At 51.3% G+C, this 13,972-nt stretch overlaps 4 protein-coding genes across 4 annotated transcripts; 1 reads left to right on the top strand and 3 right to left on the bottom strand.

The window, feature by feature from the left end:
• Positions 1-950: 950 nt before the first annotated feature.
• Positions 951-2,272, bottom strand: JN550_003156 (uncharacterized protein; the record flags this gene model as incomplete). Its single annotated transcript, XM_049314529.1, has 3 exons — positions 951-1,719; positions 1,778-1,907; positions 1,978-2,272. 3 exons carry the CDS (start codon positions 2,270-2,272, stop codon positions 951-953), a joined length of 1,194 nt encoding a protein of 397 aa, XP_049174991.1.
• A 2,149-nt stretch (positions 2,273-4,421) lies between these two features.
• JN550_003155 (uncharacterized protein) lies at positions 4,422-5,067 on the bottom strand (the record flags this gene model as incomplete). The annotated part of the gene is made up of 3 exons (XM_049314527.1): positions 4,422-4,511; positions 4,572-4,753; positions 4,869-5,067. The coding sequence occupies 3 exons, from the start codon at positions 5,065-5,067 to the stop codon at positions 4,422-4,424; spliced, it is 471 nt and encodes a 156-aa protein (XP_049174990.1).
• Positions 5,068-7,272: 2,205 nt separating this feature from the next.
• On the top strand, positions 7,273-9,582 carry JN550_003154 (uncharacterized protein; the record flags this gene model as incomplete). Its single annotated transcript, XM_049314526.1, has 4 exons — positions 7,273-7,605; positions 7,933-7,985; positions 8,220-8,577; positions 8,632-9,582. 4 exons carry the CDS (start codon positions 7,273-7,275, stop codon positions 9,580-9,582), a joined length of 1,695 nt encoding a protein of 564 aa, XP_049174989.1.
• Positions 9,583-10,334: 752 nt separating this feature from the next.
• On the bottom strand, positions 10,335-13,794 carry JN550_003153 (uncharacterized protein; the record flags this gene model as incomplete). The annotated part of the gene is made up of 2 exons (XM_049314525.1): positions 10,335-12,368; positions 12,427-13,794. 2 exons carry the CDS (start codon positions 13,792-13,794, stop codon positions 10,335-10,337), a joined length of 3,402 nt encoding a protein of 1,133 aa, XP_049174988.1.
• Positions 13,795-13,972: the final 178 nt, after the last annotated feature.

Here is a 13,972-nt window from a genome sequence, read left to right as displayed (position 1 = left end):
TGATACATATTCGGCCCAGGGGTCTATGGAAGCAAGGTACCCCGCCACGCTGATGCCAATACATGTGCTTGTGGCATTGGCCACACCTACCGTATATACACGTGCAATGCCCCACTATATATGCGTTCGCATTGCGTTTACCACCTATGGAGTACTTTGTCGAAATGCGATTGAAGTTATTACCAGCATCATCGACATGGTAAGCGTGAACCTCCGCTATTGTCTTTGCAGATTGCTATGCACTCAATGACAACGCATGCATAATTAGAGCATTCCCTAGGTAGCAAAGGGAAAAAACTGGGGCAAGAATGGTGGATCCGCCAGGAGGAGCAGTGGGCGCTGGTGGATCCGTGATTAGAACAGAGTCAGCCATAGGTGCCAGCATAGCGAAACCCTATGCGAGCATAGCCACTAATAGCCTTGGTATTGTCAAGGATATTGCCATAGTTCAAAACCGAGAAGATGCTTCTCGGATCCGGGAGACGCTTGCCGTATGTCAAGATAAGACCATAGAAGGAAGCCTTCGGAGCCCAATCGGCAATACTCAAGGGTGTTCACCAGCAGGACGGCCCGATCCAGCGAGCCTTGGTCTGCTGTGTTAGGAACCCCTGCACCGATGATATAATTTTCTCTTTGCGTAATGAGGGCCAGGCGTGTGGGAGAAAGCCTGTTGATGCTGTGGTCACCGTACCAAATAAACCTGGCTAGTACACATCAAACAACTTTTGCGTGGGCATGTGAAATGTCAGAGTTAACCTAAGATAATCCCAACCAAACAATTTGTAAATCAGTATTGAGTTGGCTTGCATTATCTAGAGAGATCAATTGTTCACGGAGATGTGTAGATAAAACTTGATTTCCACATCTTGTTCAATTTCAAGTCATTGCAGATGAGGTGCACAACCTGGCAAAGTGATTCTAAAGCTTGTGAGAGTTATTCGAGCGATAGCTTACGCGATCTCCGCTTCAATGACACTCTCCATGGCTCCAATGTGTGTTGAGATTCCGACGACACGGAATCCAATATTCTGCAGCAGCTTTCTCCAATGTTCTTCTGTTCTCTCGAAACCAGAGGTGGAGTTCATCATTTGAAGATCCAACGTCGTCATGAAACTGGTTGCGCCTTTTGGAGGAAGAACCACTTCACAGATAAGGAGTTTAGAATAGCCCTTTGTCATCGCGTCCTTGACCTTTCCGAGGATCCTGCCACAGTCGACATCTGACCAATCATGTAACACGACATGGAAGAAGTATGCTCTAGCGCCTAGGACTGGTTGTGTGCTGAAGAAATCATGCGGCATCCTCTTAATGCGGCCATCAAGTTTTTCCTGGGTGTGAAGTGCTAGCACATCCGGAAGGTCTTGGACGATAAGGGCATCCTGCCCCAGTTCCGGATGCTTTGCGAGTAGTCGATTGGTATCGCGGCCATGCGCCCCACCCATGTCGACGAAGACTGGCTGTCCGTTGCTTATTTCTACCTCCGATAGCAACTTTTTAGTGTCATAGACTTCTGTCCAATCCATCTTATTCAAGTTGAGTGCTTTCATCAACCCAATGAAGCTTCCACCGGCCCCTGGGTTCTTTTGACAATAATCAAAGAAGTCGTCTCCGAATAGATCGCGGTAATTGTCAAATTTGAAACGGTCGACTGGTTCCTGATACTGATTTTTGGCAAGAAACTTCACCAAGTTCACGCCGCACGGAATATTATGATCTAATCTAGAACGGCAAAGCCATCAGCTGCATGCTTTTCAGAAGGAAGGAGAACTCTACTAACCCACACTGAATTGTCTGGTCGACATATGAGGTCTTGTCTCCAAGGGCAAGTGAGAACGGAGTGGGTTTCCATGTGTCCACGTCGGTTTCCTCGATGACGTAGAGAGCAGAAATATGTCTTAGTAAACGACCTAAGACGGCTGTAAGCTTTTTCTCTTCTTACCCCTCACATACTCAATTATACAGCAAAGGGTAACCTACGAAGAAGATTCGGATCAGCTTTTGAGTTGCACATTGCCAGAATATCGTCGAGGGTCTGCGTTGCCGTTTCACTCTCTTTACATTTATCTGCCCATTTGGACCAGATACCAAGATCCTGGCACACCTGAATTCCAGCTACCAGTACTGATGTCTCGATGCACAGAGACCATGAGCGCTCAAATGGACTTTCCAGTTTGTAAAGGAGCTTACGAGCAGCGTCCTTAGCTGCATATCGATCAGCATCATTGCTGAAGGACTCTGGTCCAAGTCCTTCTAGTAGAGAAAGAGTATCCATCGTATTCCGCAATCACTCTGGTGGGGTTATCAAGACATGAAGAGCGCCGTGATAGCAACAGGAGTCCATACATACTTATGTATTCGCTGGTCCTCCTAGCCACATAATTTGGCCGCATGCCGTTTGCATAAGAAGTGGATCTTGAGAATTGGGATCTGAGGGGTCCTGAGCCCTGACAGATACTAGGCAACTCGGGATTGTAAACAGACTTACCCGGGGGTGTGGGTATGATCTGGTATCTACTAATGTATGCACCACATCCTTGGGTCCACTGATCCACTTCTCCACGAATGCTGTTCACACAGCAACTTTCAACATGAGCGGCTTCGTGAATGCCTGACCATAGAGAGTCTCTGTCTCCGGTATGTGTCAAAAATCCCGCACTTTACGATTACACTAGATGATGACTCTGACGAGCCTATCAAACAGACAAAATCAGTGATTCCAGGACGACGTGACCAACGACAAGTTGCATACGCAAAAAACGGTGCAACAGGGATGAAAACCGCATTTTCGAACATGACTATCCAAGCATTCCAAAGTAGCATAGCGTGCTTACTCTAAGCGATCGCGTGGCGATGCAGCAGCGGCACGGGAAGGAAATTTATACCACGCGTTCTATCTTTTGTATTCGGTACTTTAAGGTACCGGGGAATGCTGGGTGCTATGCCGGATGCACTGTCCCGAATGCACAGCGTTCCCGAGATTTCCCCGTACCATGAAGCTGAGTCTTCAACGGCGTACTCCGTCTTCAGACTTCAGAGCAGCGGGCCGAGCACCGGCAAGTCTACATATCCGGGCGGGTAACATCCTCAAGAATTAAAGATCCCACCCAGGGCAAAGAGGGGCACGGAGGGGCAAGGAGGGGCAAGGATAGGCAAAGACGGTCGAGGGTGGACATGGATAAGTGAAAAAATACCATGTAGGCAAGGATAATACAGGATGACTATCGAAACTCTAGTAGGGGTCGGCACAGCTGGCATGATGGTCGAAAGGTTGGAAATATAGCTGCATCGAGGATTCAGACCCTGTCAAACTGAGGCAGACTGAGCAGCAATTAGCGCCCGGGGAGGTTGTTCCTATGGTCCCGGGTGGACCCACAAGAGCGCAGTGCCGTATTGAATTCCAAGACGTCAACTGCAACCAGGAGAACACTTCCATTCATATCAGTGGGCACGAAAGGCAGCATTCGTGGTGCCATAATGGAACGTGGGTGACCTTTGAGTTCGGTGGTTCTTGGCCACGTGGCATAAGAAACTGCCTTATTTGCCCCATTACATATGGTAAAGTACTGACTGAATGACGGAAAGATGTAACAATGAATAATGTGATCCTCTGCGTCTGAGAATGGCGATCTGGCCACTGCAGGATGACCTCGGTAAGACGTATCGTTCTTGGCATCGGCCAATGACATTGTGGGAAGACTGCGAGTTTACAAGCTAATTCCCAAACAAGTCAACTGTTCCGTTGTGGACCATAAAATACAAGCTTCTATGACAGACAAGACTGATACCCCCACCCTAGAAGCTCCGTGAAGTACCGAGAATCGCATAGCTCTGGTTCACGACCATGGGTCAGCGGCAGCTGTACTGCCCTCGTCATTGGGTAGCAGCAGCCCGCGTTACGACCATTATCTACTCACACAGTCTCCCGGTCATCCCGACCTTATTCTGTGAAGCTGTCATCAAAGGTCAGCCTTGCCTTTTGCATGCGATACAGCCGAACATGGGAGGTTTGTTCTCTAGGCAAGAACAACGTTAACGAGATGCAATGCACTCCGGCCCGAGCGGGCCGAGCGGTCCGACCCAACACCGCATGTGGTTCAATTTGATAGTTCGAAATATCACTTCACCAAACACAATTAAAGGATCCGAGTCCCTGGAAAATGCAGTTGCGTGAATGGCAGAAAGTCCTGGATATTGCAGGATGGGACTCAACTGGGGCCAGAAAATGGTGTTTCTTCTCTGAAGTGTTATGCAGTAAGCAATGAATACGGCTATCCCAGCCCTGACTTGCATGCGAGACAGTCAGGACCGTCAACAAGAAGGTTACCCACCAAAGGCTGTGTAAAGCACATAATGTTCTGGACACCTTCAACAATCCAATGCGAGCCCCAACGAGTGACATCGGGCGAGGGTTCCGAACCCCCCTAAGTGTCACCAGTCATTTCTGCATCGGCTGCCAGGCTGACGCCAAGTCCGCCATCCTGCTGGTCTTCCTGAGGTTCATCGCCGCGGTCCTACAGTTCCCATTAGCGAGCTATTCTTCTGCATATTCCAAGGTTGGAAGAGTTGCTTACCTTCTGAGCCGTCTTGCGGGGGGCAGTCTTTGGTTTCTTGGTTGGGGTCTGTTCATCGGCCGCGTCGGAATCACCACCGTTGGCTGCCCTTTTCTTCTTGCTGCTGGAGCGCGCAGGAGTCTTCTTGGCGTTAGAAGTGGCTTCACCTGTCTCCTCCGCCTGGAACCAGCCGCGCTTCTGGCCTTGGGGGTCATGATTAGTTTTCAAGCATTGAGATCTGAGTTAAAGACCATTCACAAAGGACAATCTTGATCTGGATCCGCGCTCAGAAGCTGAAAAATATGTAGGCCAACGTACTGATCTGCTGAAAGCGTTTCTTGGTGGCCTCGATGCTGGCGCTGCCAAGGTCCTGGCGGACGGCCTCCCAGTTGGGCGCAACCTTGGAGCTGGGGGGAGAGTGCTTGAAGATGTGATAGATCAACTTGGTCTCCGATTCGGTGAAGGCCAGCTCGGAACCCTCGCCACCATCCGCGTTGTCTTGTTTCTTCGGAGGCATTGTACGTTTTGTCCGTGCTGGAAGAGGTAGTCAGTAGGGGGGACTTGTTGAAGGTGCGAGTGATAATTGTGTTTCGATAATTGGTAGAAAATACCATGCCTCAGGGCACAAGAATATTACGGTAGCATGTTCCAAGGTACTGCCAAGGATCGATGGCTGATACCGACTTACCCTACGGATGTGTTTGACCGATGAATATTGTCACAGGTGATGAGTGGGATGCGGTCGATGATCAAGAAATCGGAATTTAGAAGGCTGGCACAAGGACCTGGGAGTTTTCATGCTCTCAGGGAAAGTACCAAGAAGTTATCAATTGTAGGGTAAAGACAATGCTTGCGTTTGCTGTCTGAACGATTGTTGTCTGGTGACTCTTGCATTCGATTGGGTTTACCTGTCAACGCATCATTCATATTTACCATTTACCACACCCAAGTATCCGATTGTTCAGAAAAATAAAACAAGCCTCCTCTTTCCATACATTTACTGGCATTAAGGAAGGGTCGTGGTCAAAGGACAATAGTATCCTGAATACGGAAGCTGAAAGGCATGCCAACAAGAGATATCACACCACGAATACATAACAGAGCGAGTCGATGTCCAAATCCACTGGCCGCCTTCCCCAAAAAGTCTGGAGATCACTGCATGCTGGATTACTTGTAGCATTCTGTGGCCACCACCATGTCGTCAAGAATGACTGAAGCCGCAACGCGAGGCATCATTTACAAGCATGTGCATCGTAGGCTATTGTTTCATTTTGGGGAGGAACGAACTTCTGGTAATGAAGCCTGTCTCAGGCCTGTCGCTTCCCTGTTTCAAGAAAGCGGCTGCTCTGCGCCTGTCTACATTGATGCGATGACGTTCAAGTTTGTGACTTTTCCGTCGTCCGTCTGTTCTTGGTATAGAAAAATGCACTCACGAGGGTTTTGGACTGTGTGCCGTGTATTCGGGAGCTACTGCTAGACATATCTTTATATATGAGTACAAATCATCCTCGCTCATCGCATAGAATTGCTGGGTCTATGTGATGAAACCAAGCTCTACAGGAATCACGACTTGGCAGCGGGTATCAGTCCCAGTTCTCTGCAGGTGGAGTGTCAGGGATGCATAGCAAAATTGGCTGCAAACTCTATTTGAGTATCGTCTAATTAAGAGATCTCATGGTCATAAACGCCATCTGAACGAATGGCTTGCCCTACGGCCAAGACCAAATCCCTTACGAATTCAAGCACCATGAACTGGATAGCAGTCATTTCACAACCATCCACTTGCAACAGTGGGGTAGCGAAAACTGTCAAGTAAAGCAGCAGCGCGGACTTATAGGCTTCTCTTCTTTGGAGATCATGTCGATTGACATGCTCTATCCCAACGCGGTGGGTAGCAACAGAGAAAGACGGCAGCAGTCCTGGCTTGTGTATATAGTTGCGCAGAGTCGCTGATTGGCGCGACAGGTTAATTAAGCCAGAGGGCAGCTTGTGTCTGGTTGGTGCGCTAGACCAAAGAGCGGCGTTGAGATCCGTGGCCCCGTCCGCCTGCAGCGAAAATGAGAACACTCCAATTGCGCTACATACGTCAGAATATCTGGTCGAGTTGATGGCCACACTGTCCTGGTATGTCACGCAATCGCTGGACTGAAATACAAGGTTGGGCCAATATGCGGATGTCGGGGGGACAAGTGCCACGTTGTAACGTCTGCTGGGTAAAGCACTTTAAGCGCGGGAGAATTGTACAGACAATGGGGCACAAGGGAACGAGGGTGAGAAGCGATGACGCGACAATTTAATCGCTATATTGCATAATGGAACACGCCCTCTTTGAGGCTGGCCGGCATCAGGCAGACCAGACTGAGCGACCTAACTATTTCACTAACCAAATAGAGGGTAGGTAGTCGGGCGTCCTCAGGTAGATGGATAGATAAGTTACTCTTCACTTGTCGGGACTCCACCAAGTCATTCATGCGATCCGGATAGAGTGGGTCGCGGGCCATCCCGCTGTCATGCCCCCGCCAGTTACAGATGTCAAGCCTGCATCCAGCGTGCTGTTGCGTGACAGCATCAGCTTGCACATGGAAGTTGACGTACCTCATAAACCAAAAGCGTGGCGGGGTCGAGCGCCAACGCCTTCATCGCGGGGCTTGCAAGCGACAGTGAGGCGAGAATTCAGGGGTGCAGAAGGGAAGACTCTCAGGTGGGTGCGTTGTGCCCAGATATGGGTTGGGCAGCAAATGGCATGGTCGTGTCGCGGCCTATGCGCCAACACTATCGAATAGCGAACACCCAGAGGACTCCACAAAGCACTTCACCGCTGATTACGCTCTTCGGGCGAACCGAACTTCGATCTGATAGAAATTTCACCAAGGTCCTGCACAAAAAGGTCTTCCTCTTTCCTCTTTCCGTTGTTGTCGGGCTTGGAGGAGTGCGGCGTCATGTTTCCCTTTTGTTCCCAGGCCTAAAGTGGGAGGAAATGAAGACGGGCGAGATGTGGGAGTGCAGCGAAGTGCGACCGGTGGTGGGAATAAGACCCGATGTTGAGAATCTTTGGGTTAGTATTCTTGTATCTTGGCTGTATCGGTTAGACTAACTGGAGGCCGCAGACTGTGGTGTTATTTTGTTGTCCGAGTTGTCTAGCGGTTGGGGCATTGCTGCTTCAGTATTTGTTTCTGCATACACCGCTCAGCCGATGGAACAAACGGACTGTCAACCCGGTTGACGTTGTTCTATTGCAGTGGGTGCGGAATGCTCTTGGGCATCTAGGCATCGGCTTCGGGCATCTCGACTATGATCGGACATCGGGGGGACGGGATTCAGTATTTGACCAGGCATGTCTCTTCAAATACTGAATTTTGCATAGTTTCTGACCTCTTGATAGTTCATGCTAAGCCTGGGCGACATCAGCGCGGGTTTCGGTGTAGCCATTCTCGGGTATGGATTTACTTCCTTATCACAAGGTGTTACTGCATACGATTGGTGGCTCATGGCCGGATTGGCATGGTGTGCCACCATCACGAACTTATCAGTGCTTTCCTGCCTGCGCGATCACTTTCGATGCAATCCGGCGAAGAGGTCCTGGAGAACATGTTTACTCATCGCGACGTTGGTTGTGTTAGCATTTTGCATGGTACCAATCAACCGCACACGACAAGCTATGTCCTACAGTGGAGCAAGCAGACAGGAAATCCTGGCTGTTAATGTGCTGTGCTTCTTCCCAGCACGTGGAATGACATTCTCACCCGAAGGAAGGAGCCAGCTCATTCTCAGCTGGGGTATCATCGTTGGTGCCACCATTGGCGTAGCCGCGCTGGCAGCCGCCACGATGCTATTGGAGCGGCCGACTGGCATCTTGAAAAGATGTTGCGAGCACTACCGAGGAGAGATGCTCGAGTACTTCTCTGGTACTCAACAGACATGTCCTCGTTGCGAGCAACGTTTTATTTTACTGGTCATACGCCCATTTGTTGCATTCTGGTTGATGCTCCGGGCCTACTCTGACTTATTGAGTTCCGTTTGTTTCGAGGTAAGCTTGTTTTGATTTCATTTACCAACGTCATCCAACTAATGCAACCTCCAGGTCACTTGCATTGCATCGTTGCTCCTCTGGATCCTGGTCCGGATGTATGAACTCCTGAACTTGCAGTCCTTCGAAGTGACTGGAACCGGTTTTGGCTTTGCACATTTTCTCGCATTTGTTACACTTCTGGCCCCCTTGAAGCCGTGTGTAGAACACCTGTGGAGGAATTGCGACGGCTACCGCGGCGTTGTGAGCCCGTGGAGATGGGCCAGGTTCCGAGCTCCCAAGCGGGCCAGTCTGCCGACCCCGGCGGCGGACGAAGGTGACGAAGATGGCCATACAAGCTACAAGCCTGACATACTCAGTGCATCAGCTGGAACAGTCACGACTCAGGGCGACATACCAAGTAAACGCAGAAAAGCCTCTACGACACCGTTACGATTCAAGTTTTACCTTGATACACCATGGTATGCGAGAGCTCTGCCGATATACGGAGGATCAGTTCTGAGTCAGCTAGTCATCATGCTTGCCTTAACAGCCATTGGAAGCAAGCCACCCGTTGAAGTGATAACACTCTTACTGCCGTGGTGTTTGGCTTTCGCCCCTGTGCAAATCTTGCTGTTCAACCTTGCCGCAATGATTGTCGAGGAGAAAGGACGAAGCACACAAGGGAAAGATGTGGCTTACTGGGTTCTAAGCGCTTTGTTTGGAGTAATTTCCATTGGGGCAGCACTTGATACTGTCGTTGGAATTGGCGGGTTTCCCGTATCGTACATCGGCATGGCTACTCTCTCCGTGACGGTCATCGCTTATGTGCTCTATGGGTGCGTCTCGAAACCCGGCCATCTGGCCAAAGGCAAAGCAACTAGCCGTGGCGATGTGGACGAAGAGGCTGCCCTAATTGGCTCCAAAACTCAGGCCCGGATACCTGTGCGACGACCCAAACGTTTGCATGGCCCCTCAAGGAGACTGGGCAAGCAAAAGATTACGAACTATGGCACGATGGTATAGTCGAGCTATTGATGACTGAACGAAAACGGATGATGTTATACGAATTAGAATGAATGATATGATAAACGCAAGATAGATGAACATAGAATGAGACAACTTTGCTTTTGCTCGAAAGCTCTTGCGGCCCCTTGATCATTGCGGACTTGCTTCAAAATCTTTTAACTCTGGGGTTCAAGGTGTCATTTTCTCACGTCAACTTCCCGGCTTTGAGTCAAAACTCTAATTGATTCTTTGAACGGATGATAGTTGTGGAAGTATTGGTATTCAAACCCCATTTGGCTCGAAACTCGATCTCTTCCTCCGGGACCTCCGCATCAACCGTCCGTGTCCTAGCTTTTCTCTTCTATCGCCACGTACAGAAAGAGCGCCTGTCAAAGAGATATCTCAATTCAAACGGGATTTCAACATACGATCAGTCGGAGTTGTGAAGGTCGTTATTCAGAACGACGGGGCTTCGGTCCTGGCGCCTCATATTGTCCGGAACGACGGGGAATACTATAATGGTATCTTCAACACCGATCGCGCTTGCGTGCTTACTCACCCAAGCCGTTTGAAGTTCCTGCGATCATTGCCCGCCTCCGTATAAACGCGGCAGTACTATCTCCATTTTTCAGCTAGGCATCTGTTACTCTATTGAAGTCACTAAATATTAAAGGATTGAAAGTCCAAATTTGGAACCACGATACTATCGCAATAAACCGAAATATATTAAACATAACATTATATTCATCATGCACGTATTTATAGATAAATTAACAAGTATCAGCACTCATCTCCCGGTCGTGCGTTCCCCACTCCAAGTCCTCCTTCCCATACCCACGACGGCTCCTTGGGCTTTTGGCCGACACTGCATAGCGTGTCTTGGACAAAATACTGGTGGCGGTCTTCAATTTTACCAGCTCCAGGTCGGTGGATTGAAGAATTCCCATTTCCGTCATGTCCGACCCTATCGTGTTGTTCGTCCTGGTCTTGGATAGAGGAGTGGACTGATAACGGTGGAAAACGGATTGGAGTGGACTCGTCGCGGTAGGCTCCAGTAGTCTAGTTCGCATCCCTGGGGGTTCCGGTACCATCCCCGCCTCCTGATGATCATCGTCATTATCGCCGCTCTTTTCGTGCCCGGGGTCGTTTCGGGCAAATAGTCTCTTGGCCAGGGCGGCGAACCCGGAAAAGGCCTTCGTTATGTCGACAACCGTGAAGGCCATGAAGATGAAGACAGCCGAGATGCCCAGGCCACCGCCGAAGGTCCACGTCGCCACATAATCACTGTGGAGGTCATTAAAGGCATCCATGCTGATGCCGAAATAAGCAGCGATGAAAGACATCGGCAAGAAAATAATGGTAACGATAGTGAAGACCATGACGGTCTGGCCCTCCCTCGCAGCAGCCAGGGCTTGCTCACTGGCAAACCGGGCCTCCAGTGCGTTGCTGTGCTTCTGCTTCAGGTCTAACAGGTCCGTCAGTGACTGATACAGGCGCTCAGCCTGCTCGTCCATGGTCTGGATGTCACGCTTGTGCACTTTGAGGTGGCGTTCCTGCTCGAGAGTGCGCTTGCGGATATCAGCGACGTGAATGTTGTTGACGTGATTGCGCATCAACCGGCTTGAGGCGGCGCTGAGGCTCAGCTCCTCGATCAGGCAGTTTTTCAGGTCGCCCAGCGTCCACAGCTGCGAGTTCAGGATCATGGTCAGAATATTGAGCTCGTCACGAATGTCGCGTACCTCGGTCAGCAGCGATGTCTCGGTTCCAATGTCGAGAAGCCGGTCGAAAGAATTGGACTCCTCCGTCGGCGTCTTCTTGTTCTTGTTCTTGCTGCTGCGCAACTTGGACCGGCGGGATGGGCGGGCCCACTGTCGGCTTTGCGACGACGCCCGCTCGAACTGGTGGAACAGGTGGGTCAGGTCTTCGGTAACGCGGCCGACGGAACTTTCAAACATGTCGAGGAACTGGTAGTCCTGGTCATCGGCTCGGTGTCGCGAGAATGTGCCGGAGCACCGGCCAGAAACTAGGATGGCCAAGTGGTAGACACTCCGAACGGGTGGCCGAGTCTTGGCATTCATTTCGCCCACGATGCCGTCCAGTACTCCTAACGGGTCTTTATGACTCCGCAAGTCCCATCGTTCAGGGAAACAGGTAATAATGAGGTCTTTGTTCAGTACGAGAACCCACAGCTGGTCCACCATGAAAACTTTGCGCTGATGGCCATGTGCCTCGCAGTAGCGGTACACGACCTGATCGCGGTCGCGGGCCGATGTGTCGATACCGCGGTAGAAGAACTGGTCCAGCGTCCTTCTCGGGTGGAGCGAAGGCTTATGGTTCAGATATGCCTCCAAAAGCAGCATGTCAGGTGTCTTGTCGCGCGAGCTCGCATGGCTGGCCGACGACACGATCTTGATGGCGTCCATCATCTTCTGGCGGCTCTCGTCCGTCTCATAGTGGAGGTACGGCATGAACATGACGATTTTGCCATCACCGCCCGGTATTCCCTGACTGAGAGTCAATTGCGACAAATTGCTAGTGCTGCGACGGATGCCCTTCAATCTAATGGGGAGTGGACTTGCGCAGCCAGGGCCGATCGTGTCGTCCCCTCCTAGGAGGGCTTCTCCGTCTTCATCGCCGGGATGCTGAGACGAGATGCGCTGGCAGAAGGGTCTCATATAATTGGCGTGCGGGAATGGACCGCGGTGCTCCTGTTCAAGACATTTCATGAGTGCCTTGAAACCCTCGAGGTCGCGGCATCCTGATTCAATGAACCAATTTACCATGAGCGTCTCTACCCAGGCCAGCTAAGCAACTAGTCAGAGGGGGATTCATAGGACTGAGCAGACATGGAATTGAACTTACATTATTGGCAGGAAGATGTATCCATTTGAACTCGCTCTTGGCGTGTCCCGGGGGTCCATCTGTCCACAGCGGAATCGTAGGCCGACCGTTCTTCTCGTCCCATCTATACAGCAAGTCGAACACCGGGGGTTTAGAGATGCGCTGCTTTTCACCGTATTCCTTGAATTCGACGACAGTGGCGTTGAAGGCCTGGGTAGCTTCCCGCATCGACTTTGGCAGGCGGTGGCTATTGTGACCGGGAGATAAAAGCTCGACCAAGTCGTCGTGGCCGCGCTCTGCAGCACAAAGCCACGCAGCGCGGCCGAAGGTGTCCGTGATGCCCAGATCGGCCTCAGCATAGGACCATATTAGCTGTGACACCTCCTCAAAGCCGTTGAAGGCAGCCCAATGCAGGGCAGTCATGCCGTTGGAAAGGGTGGCGTTAATATCGGCACCGGCATTGAGCAGTACTTGCACGATAGAGGTCAAACCCTTCTGGGCAGCGTTATGAAGGGGTCTCCAGCCTCCATCACTGGCTACGTTTGCGTCAGCACCGTGCTGGAGCAGAAGCTGTAGCATCTCCTCGCGCGGCCTCTTAGGCATCGACGCCTGGTCGGCGGTTCTGCCCCCGTTACTGCCATCGACAGTCAGGTGCAACGCCGTACGGCCGCGGTTGTTGACAGCCGATACGTTGGCGCCCTTCTCCAGGAGTGTCTGGGCGAGGTCGTAGTTCCGGTTGGTGGCAGCCCAAAGGAGTGGCGTTCGACCGATCCGGTCTTTCGCCTCGAGGTTCGCACCATGGTCCACAAGTAGCGACGCCATCTCCATAGACTTGAAGTTGGGGTTGATGGCCATGGCCAACAGTGGTGTGCGGCCGTCTCGGTCCTGGGCATCGACGCGCGCGCCGTTGGCCAAGAGCAACGAAGCGATGTCATGGTAGCCTTTCACGCTGGCGGCAAACAGAGGCGTCTGCCAGGTGCGCATCTCACGCGCCTCCAGGTCCGGACGATGCGTAAGAAGCTCCTCAACAACGGCGCATTGGCCCGCCTGCGCGGCCCGGTAGAGTGGTGGAAACTCATCATGGGCACCAGCATTGACCTCGGCACCGTGATAGAGTAACAGTCGAATGATGTCGATGTGGTGTCGCGCCGACGCCTTCTGCAACGCTTTGCGCAATGCTACCTTGTCTTTCCCAGTGGTCCATGGCTTGTTTTCCGTCAGCAAGCAGCGGACGCGTTCCTCGTTTCCTCGCGCACTGGCGGCTATCAGCTCGCGCTGGCACTGGTCGCGTTGCGTTACCGTGCCGCTCGAGCCTTGTGTTGTTGTCGTGGCCTGGCTTGCTTTACTCCCGAGTCGCCCATGTTCGGTGATTCTGTTGCGTTTAGCCATTGGCGACGCTCCGTGTAAGTGGAATGCTGGAGAAACTCCATCCTGTCTTCAGAGCTCTTGATGCCGTGCTTTTCTTCATTTTTCCCTTCCCTTCTGTTGGTCAATAACTCGTTGCCTTTAGTCAATGCGCATTGTTGAATATTAATTGAGGACAGCTGGTGGGGTGTCATCCTAGATA

The sequence above is a fragment of the Neoarthrinium moseri genome (assembly GCF_022829205.1).
Source record: "Neoarthrinium moseri strain CBS 164.80 chromosome Unknown scaffold7_Wmoseri_CBS_16480, whole genome shotgun sequence".
Classification (NCBI taxonomy): domain Eukaryota; kingdom Fungi; phylum Ascomycota; class Sordariomycetes; order Amphisphaeriales; family Apiosporaceae; genus Neoarthrinium; species Neoarthrinium moseri.
The sequence above is the reverse complement of the archived record's forward strand: the minus strand, read 5'-3'. Positions and strand labels throughout refer to the sequence as shown.